At 63.6% G+C, this 8618-nt stretch overlaps 1 protein-coding gene across 1 annotated transcript; it reads left to right on the top strand.

Moving 5' to 3' along the window:
- The first annotated feature begins 1734 nt into the window (after window positions 1-1734).
- On the top strand, window positions 1735-8573 carry LOC137160784 (transmembrane protein 79-like). Its single transcript, XM_067559636.1, has 4 exons — window positions 1735-2220; window positions 2845-3715; window positions 6785-6998; window positions 7729-8573. Exons 2-4 carry the CDS (start codon window positions 2860-2862, stop codon window positions 7940-7942), a joined length of 1284 nt encoding a protein of 427 aa, XP_067415737.1. The 5' UTR covers window positions 1735-2220; window positions 2845-2859; the 3' UTR covers window positions 7943-8573.
- Window positions 8574-8618: the final 45 nt, after the last annotated feature.

Raw genomic sequence — 8618 nt, 5'->3', positions numbered from 1 at the left:
CGTGCTCTGCCTGGGCCGGCTGGATGGAGGAGCCCTCGGATGTTCGCCGTCTCTTCCTGGGTCGGGACATGGAGGGTGATCGGGTCACTGCTAAAGGGCTGGCGCTACTTAGAAAGGAGCGGGTTGCGTAGGAGCAGCCAGGCAGAGGCAGACCCGATCCCAGCTCGGCCATGGGGACTTGCTGGGCTGTGGGGTTCTCTTCAAGTCACTTTTCCTTGGTGCCTCAGTTTCCCTGTCTAGTATTTGTATTACAGGAACAGCCCCCCCACGCCTCCCCCCTTGTGCTACGCGGGCTACAGAAGATCTTACAGCCTGGGGGCAAGAGGGGGAAACTGAGGCACGGGGCCGCTCACCCACTGCTCATGGGCAGAGCTGGGAAGGCCCTGATCCGTGCCCTTACCCACAGCGGTGTGAGCGGTGCAGAATCGGGCCCCAGGACGCACGAAGGGGCGTCTGCAAAGCGCTTGGGGATCCCCGGCTGCTCCTGCCCCCCGCGCGGGGCGGTGTGGGGCAGGGGAGCGCCCGGGGGCGGCCCTGCTGGCGGGGCGGGGCCGGGCGGGGGTGGGCGAGGCAGGCACGAAACCTGACTCCCGTTTCCATTCAAACTTGCAGCGGAGCCCGCAGCCGGGCGGTGAGTCGGGGGGCGCAGGAGGCGAGGGAGGTAGCTGGGGGAGGGCTCTGGGGGGCAGGCGGGGGGTTATGTGGAAAGTGGGGGCAGGTCCGGGGGCCGGAGGAGGGGAGCGGGGGGAGGCTGTGGGGCAGTGGAGGAGGTGGGGCGGGGGGGCCATGGGGGGGCCCGGTTCAAACCTATTTGCTGTCTGGGCGCTGTGCCTCTGTTCCCAGTGGCCCTTTCCTAACCCAACAGCCGCCCCCCATTTCCCCCCCACCCCACCCCCCGTCCCAGCAGAGTTGCGGGGCGATTCTTCCCTCGTCTAACCTGGCAGGGGGCCCCCGGGGTCGGGCTTTGCCTGGGGCTCCCCCCCCCGGGACACGGGCTGCGGGGGGGCGACTGAAATGTCTCCTCTCTGCTTTCCGGCAGCATGGGGGGCTGGGTGGGGGCAGCGGAGATCCGGGGGGGGGGGGGGACACGTCACCCCGTTTCCCCAACGGGGGGGCCGAGGTGAAATGTTTGGCTGGGCCTGTGCTGTGGTGTCCCCTCCCCCTGCGCACATGGGGGGGGGGGGTTGATTTAATTTCCCAGCAGTGGGGCTGCTGCTGGAGGGGCTCTGCTTTTTCCGATACACGGACCACAATGAGACCTGTTTGCTTAGGAGCCCTGCCCTCCTTTGACCCCCCCCGTGCTGCCCCCCCAGCCCAGCTAATGCTGAGCCTGTCCTGAACCCACAAGGTGTCTCCCCAGATCCCTACACAGGGGCTGGAGCCGATGTCTTTGGGGAGCCGGGGGGGGGGGGGGGTAACATTGCACATCTGGGCGCGTTGCGGGGCGTCGGGCTGGCAGCGGGGATGGGCCGCACCTCGATCTGTGCACCGTGGCAGTTCCCGCGTCCCAGCCACGCCGCACCTGTGGGCTCACGTCACGTGTGCTCTGCCCCACGGCAGCGACGGGGTCCCCTGTTATAGGCACACAGCCCCTGGCTGGGCCATGGGGAGCCCCCAGCCCATGGGCTGCACCCCGTAGGGCCCCCGGCTCCCATGTTGGGGGAGGGACAAGTTCTGTCTTAGATTTGGGGGAAATTGCTGCTCAGGGGTCAATTTATAACCCCCCCCCCAATTCCCAGGGGGCTCCATCCTGCAGTCCTGGTGCAGACAGAGCTCCCACCGAACCTGTAGGATGGGGCTTGCTGCCGGGAGCCCGTGACCCCTCTGACAACAGGGTGTGTACGATGCTAGAGAGCAAGCTGTGGGGAAGTCCCCACCCAACGTGCCCTGCCCCCTTCAGCCCTCAGATGAAGCCATTCCCTAGGGGGCTGGGGCGGTCTGAGGAGCTGAGCCTTTCCCAGAATCTCTGCCCCCTGCCAAGAAGGATCATCGACTTTTCCCGGCCCCTGGCTCCAGTCAGACCTGGACCCTGCGGTGTCGGAAATCCAGACTGCAATCGGGCTGCCCCCTTCGCAGGCTGTGGGGCAGGAGGGCTCTATGGACTCCACAGCACTTTCCCCATAGGTGGCAGCGTCCGTCCGGCTCCAGAGTCTCAGCTGTGGCTTCAGGCTGCCAGAGGAGACGTTACCTCGGAAGGCCGAGGCCTGTTTCTTCGGACAGGTGAGAGAACTGAGCCCCCAGCCCTGACCCTAGGGAGAGAAGTGATCCCAACAGCTATCCCCCGGGACAAATGCTGTCACAGCCCCTGGGGGACATTTCCTGCCCCACATGTGACACGGAGCTCCGCTCCCTCCCCCCGCCCCCAACAGAACTGTGGTGGGAGCCGCTTTTCAGGCACCAGATCGAATGTCCTGTTCACGCTCTACCCCCCATGAGAAACGTTGCTGGGAGAGATTAGTCCTGGGAAAAGGCAATAAGCAAACGAGGGGGGGGGTTGTCTAGTGGTTAGAACAAGGGGCTGGGAGTCAGGATCCCTACTGGTTAGAGCAGGTGTGGGCCCCTGGGCTTCCCAGCTCGGAGGGGAGCAGGGTCTAATAGTTAGAGCAAGCAAGCGTGGGAATCAGGACTGCCAGCTCCTCTCCCGGGCTCTGCTACTGACTTGTGGTGCTGCCTTGGGCAAGACCCTTCCCCTCTCTGTCTCTCGGATTCCCCCTCTGTGCAGCAGGGGCTGCTGGGACCCACCTGCCAGGAGAGTGGATGAGCCCCGGTGATTGCCGGGTGCGGGGGGAATGGCCCAGACCCCCTGTTCTCTCCCCCGGGCTCTGACGGGTCTCTGCCTTGCAGCCTGCCTCTCCGGCCATGACCGCCCCCAAGGCCCCAGCCAGCTGCCACCAGCTGCGGGAGTTCGACAGCGTCAAGGACTCCATTGCTGACCTCATCAGCCAGCTGCAGGACATCGACCCCGGCCGCCTCTCCTTCTCGCCCTTCCTCGACCTGGACACCCAGATCTCCCTGGCGCCCGTCTCCGACAGCCCCGAGTCCTCCCTGGAGGAGCTGCACTCCACCTCCGAGGAGGGGGCCTCCCTCAGCCTGGCCATGGGGGACTCCCCGGGGCCAGGGGCTGAGCCGGCGGCGGGGATACAGAGCCAGGGGGCTGGGCCTTCCACGGGGCAGGGGGACCCCAGGCTCCCCCTGGCGATGGATCCCACAGAACCCGCCCTTCCGTTCGAAGGCTGCATCCCCCGGGAGGCCGGCAGGGCGAAGCCTGGAGACGGCGTGGTCGTGGCGGTGCCCAAGGAGACCTGCTTCCTGGACAGGGTGGGGGCAGAGACAGCCAGGGTGCAACGCATGGAGCGTCCGCCCGCCAGCGGAGAGCCACGCCGGGCTCAGCCCCACGGCGAAGCGCCGGCACGCCCGGCGGCCGGTCGGCCTCCCCCCGGGGAGGAGCAGCCGATCCTCGGCTCGGGTGCGGAGCCGGTTTCCTCCGGCCCTGAGGAGCCGGCCCCTGGCCCGCTGGGGAAGTGTTGCAGCTGCTGCACCAACTCCCACCTCAAGGCCGCGGCGTCGGTCTTCGTCTCGCTGCTCCTGGCCCCCTGGATCCTCTACGGACTCTACTGCCTCTTGCCCTTCGAGCCGCCGCTCTGTCCGGACCTGGCCTGCCGCGTGGCCTTCGCCCTGCGCTGCCTTCTCATCGCGGTGGTGCCCATCTTGCTTGGTAAGCTCAGGGGTCGTTAGGCTTCAGGGCCCAGGCAGGGGTCAGGAAGGAATCTCCTCCCCCTGGCAGGCATAGCACCTTCCTCCCCAGCACTTCAGGGGGACCCCAGCTCTCACCCCGCTGGCACCGCCCCCCCCGACCCATCGTGGCTCTGTCCCTTGTGTGTGCGAGGGTCTGGAGCCCCCGGGGGCAGCGGGCGACTCTCCGTGCTCTGCAGCACCAGGCACTAAGGCATCCAGGCCGCCACTTCCTGCTGGGCCGATATTGGGTGGTGTCTCCAGCTAAGCCGCCCCCCAGGGCCCCAGCAAGGGGCAGTAGCGGTCACATCTGCCCAGTGCAGGCCCAGCTGCCGGGGTGGCGGATCTAGCTGCCACGCCGCTGGGGTCCCCCTCTGCCCTCTCCTCATTTCCCTGCCCTCCCGGCTCTGGCCGTGGTGCTGAAGAGGGAAGACGTGGTCCCCGCCCCGGGTAATTTCTTTGCCAGCCGCTTGCCTCCCCTGTGCCCTTGGGGGAGCCGGGTGGCTGAATTCTCCACATCACCCAGCTGCGGGGTCTCTGCGCTGTGCAACGAGCTAGCGATGGAAATCTGCCTCTAAAGCGGGGCCGGGGCGTGGGCAGCCGCCTCCCCTCGCTCGTTACCCGGCCCCCTCTGGGACGGTCCCTCTCCTGATTCCCAGCCTGGGCGTTGGCACCAGCTCCGTTATAATCTGTCCCGGGTTTTATGCTGCGGCCAGCGCCGCTGGGGCAGGACTTCGGGTGCTGAGGGCCTGCTCCCAGGGCCATGAGAGTGTTTCCATGGGATGGGTTTGGATCAGGCCCTTAGTGAGTGCTGTGAGGTGGCCCCGGCAGTGCAGGCATGGTCCCTAGAGCCTGCTGTCACACATCTCCCTGGGGAGTGGCAGCACCTCCAGGTCGGGAGCACAATACCCCCCACCGTGGGTCACAGCACCTGCTGCAGCCCCGGCACAGACCTTGCTCGTAAGCCGTGGAGAAGGCCTGACCCATCCCCAGGCCCTCCCCGGTGGCTGAGAACAGCTGGTTATTCCACGAGTAGGGGGCATGACAGAGCTGGGGGAAATGGGGCCGCCCCACGGCAGTGTCGCAGTTTTGAATTCCAGCAAAGCCCCCCGAGGGTCCCCACTGCTGACAGGGACCTTTCCAAGCTGAGCCACGCCAGGAATGTCCTCTGGGCCTGCCGCCCATCTCCAGCCACCCGAGCTCCGTCTCCCACGCCCCGCTACTCCCACCTCCCTGGGCTGGGCTGGGCGCTTCTGCAACTGCTACGGTTTCCCTGCTGTCTCGGGGCTTTCAGCGGGGGAGACGAGTGTTGCTAAGCGCTGCTTCGTTATGGCTGGACCCCAGCCCCTGTCCCTGTCTCACGGAAGGCACTCAGGAGCCGGTTTAATTACAGAGAAAATTCCTCCGGGTCCCTTTGTTATCTCTGTAAATAGCAAGCGGGGCAGGGAGCAAACACAGGGCCGTGGGGCTGGAATGGGCTTTTGGAAGGATCCCTGAGCAAAGCATTCCTGCTCTAATGAGAGAGGCGTGGGAGATGCTGCACCAGCTGCCTAGCCCCTCCGTGGGCCTGAGGAGCGTCCGATCGGGCCCTAAACCTAATGCACCTACCTAGGGTCTTCTATGGGCCGTGTCACCAGGGTAACCTGTGGCACCGAGACGTCCGGTCCGGGGCATGCAGGGGGATGAATGATCTTGGCCTGTTCCATAGCTGTGTGCTGGGTGGGGTGGCGGCATGGCCCGGCTGCTGTGTTTGTGAGCTTGTTGGCCGTGCACCTCTGGACAGAACCTAGCCCCCTGAGTGACCCTGCCCATCCACGATAGTTATTTATTGTTTGTAGTGCGGGCACGGCCAGAAGCCCCCAGTCACAGCCCAGGATGCACGGGGCTAGGTTCTGTCCAAACCCAGCCCAGCCCCGGAGTTTACAATCTAGGTTCCAGCCCCACCAGAAGCTGCACTGGTCGGAGATTTTCCCTCCCTGTGTTGCATGCACTAACAACTCCCATCTGCATCTGGTAGGAGTCAAAAGGGACCCCCCCCCCACCTCCCGCCTAGTGACCCAGTTCTGAGCCTCTGCTGGCGCTTGCCAGAGCAGAGCAGCCAGCTTTGCCTGCCCTTGACTCTTTGGTGGTGGCTTTTTATCCTATCCACCGGGGAATGAATTCAGCTGAGAAAATCTCCCTGCAAATAGGAGGCTGTCTGCTGGGAACGGCGGGGGTGTGAGCTGGGCAGCAGGGCTGACTTTCGAGTGACATGGATTGCGACAGCTGGAGCAGGGGAGGTCTAAGAGAGGCCTGGCTGCCCTCTAATACTTCTAAACCGAGGCTTCCCCTTCTTGGGCCGTGGGTAAGGGTTCGCACGAGTGCCCGGCCCATTGCTGGCCTCCCAGTTCGGCAAGAGCCAGTGGCCAGCCCTGGCAGGTTGGAGGCCCCCGTGCCCCAGGCCCCCCGTGCTGTTTGCAGCAGCTCGCCCCGGCCCCAATGCAAATAACAAGGCTCGCTGCCGCACCAAATTCCAGGCACAAAGCTGGTGTAAACCAACGGCTTTAAATGTAGGACCAGGTGCGTCTCCTGTACTTCTGCTCCTGGGGCCCACTGCACCTGCCCTTGCGCCCCACCAGCCAGTAGACCCCACCAGTCCTTTGACAGCTATTTCCATCCATCAGCAACAATAACACCCAGCACTTTACAGCCAGACTGATGCTTATTTGTTGCACTGTACAGCTGGGGAAACTGAGGCACACTGCTAAAGGTTACACGCAGCGGCAGAACTGCAGATAGAACCCAGGAGTCCTGTCTGCTGTCAGTCTAGGGTAGTGATGGCCCCCTATTGCTGGAGTGTCTGAGTGTCTCCTTAACTCCCTGTGGGGCAGGGCTGTGCTACGCTGCTAGTTTTGGGGGGTGGGGAACATCTGGTGCGATTGGCCTAGTGTTGCTCTGTCTCAGCACGACCCCGGCGAGGCCTGGAATCGGAACTCGGAAACATAAAGGGGGCCGGCTTTGGCTGGGGTGTCTGATGTAAACCTCGTCCCTTCTCCCCCCACCCTGCCCGTAGGTATCATGTTCGGGGCTGTCTCCAAGCTCTGCTCGGTGGCCATCGACCCGCTGGACACGCGCTCGCCGCCCGTCCTGCTCCACCAGTTGTACATCGCCAGCTCCGTGGAGCAGTTCGTCATCTTCTGCCTGAACGCGCTGGTGCTGGCCACGTTCCTGGCCCAGGAGCATCTGCGCCTCATCCCCACCCTAGCCGGGCTCTTCTCCATCGGCAGGTGAGATGCGGGGCCCAGTGATGGCAGCGGGCAGCAGGGACAATGCACCTAGTCCATCCCTCCCCCCACACCCCCATCTGTACCCCACATAGGCTCCGTTAAATGTCTCTTGTCCAGCCCCTCCCTAGCGGAGATAGATCAGGACCGTTGTGAGGGATTCATGCTGCCTTCCCAAAACTCCCGTCCCATTGGCGTAGACGGGCCCAGAGAGATGTCCTGCCCGTAGGCGGCCATAGGCGCTACACTGGTGTAACGGAGACAAGTGAGCTCCTCTAAGCCTCTGGTGTATTTCCAGACGTGTTCTGAGCCGGATCCCGAGTGGTTAACTCCTTATTGCAGGTCACTGGCTGGCTGGTTAATTAGATTGTGGGGTGCTGGGTGAGAGGAAGCAAAGCCTGGGCTAGGAATCGCTTTGTGTAAAACGAGTGGCAGGGGAGTAAATTTCACAACAGATCGTCCAGGATTCGGGACTCTCTCGGTTCTTATGCGCTAGGCTATGATGGCGCCGGATACAGCAGAGCCAACCTCAGCCACTTGGCTATTTAACCTCCCAAGCAAATGCACGCCTGTTCTCATTTGAATTGTGGAATCTCTCTGGGGCAGGGAGTCCAGGCTTATTGGCCTCCAAACACCCCGTCCCCCTGTATCACGCTACATCTACTAGCCACCCGTCAGCCTCAGCCCTCATGCGGAGGGGACGTCTCGCAGACTCTCTGCCTTTCTGCTGCAGGTGCTGTTACTGGATCAGCCTCCATGTCGGCAGCGCTTACCGTGGCTTTGGCCTCGGCCTCTCTTTCTTCCCAGCCCTGGCGATGACGGCCTATAACCTGTTCTGTCTGTACGACCGGGGCTTCGCCTTCCTCTTCACGCCCTCGCCCGCGGGGGGTGACGGCAGCAGGGCCACGCCTGCCCCCACGCTGCAGCTGGCGAGCCAAGGCACATGAAGGACGGACGGCACAGGCCGGGGAGAGTCATGATCTGTAGCAGCCTCCTGCTCTTTGGACCCTCGAAGGACGCCCTGTATCCCTCACTCAGCCAGCCACTGACCAGAACAGCTGCTCCAACCCAGCGTAGCTGCATACAGCTGCCATGTTCCCCATTTGCATCCCTGCGTGGGGCCCTCCCCGGCTGGGCTCCGGGCAGTGCTGAGTGACTGACCACCCCAGAGCTGAAGGCAGCTTCTTAGCAAGCCCCATGGTAATGTCCCGAAGACCTCCCCGAGCAGCAGGGCCCAGCGCTGTACAACCAAACAGCACGGGAAGGGCTTTTCCATTGTAAGGCCTGCAGCCTGCAAACCAGATCCAAGAGCCCCGTGGGCTCCTGTTCGTAGGAGAGAGTGTAAGTGACGCAGATTCCTATGCAGGGAGATCCCCTCCTAGCCCTCCCCAGGGCTGTGCTGTGTGCGGGGGGCACAGCTGTCACTGCAGCCTGGCCAAGGTTAATCTGAGCCCAGAGGAGAGGGGCTTTAGCTTCTCTCTTTGATGTGGCCAGGGCCTGCTGCTCTCGGCCAGGGCAGGGAGATGAGTGACTGTAGTGTCCTAACGAGGTGGTAATCCTGGCCGATTGGATCATGTGGCCAGAGCTGGGCTAAAAACCTGGGTTGATTTGCCCTTGAAAATT

This window comes from Emydura macquarii, unplaced genomic scaffold, assembly GCF_026122565.2.
Source record: "Emydura macquarii macquarii isolate MOO-44397 ecotype Brisbane River unplaced genomic scaffold, CSIRO-AGI_Emac_v2 contig_306, whole genome shotgun sequence".
Lineage (NCBI taxonomy): Eukaryota > Metazoa > Chordata > Testudines > Chelidae > Emydura > Emydura macquarii.
The sequence above is the reverse complement of the archived record's forward strand: the minus strand, read 5'-3'. Positions and strand labels throughout refer to the sequence as shown.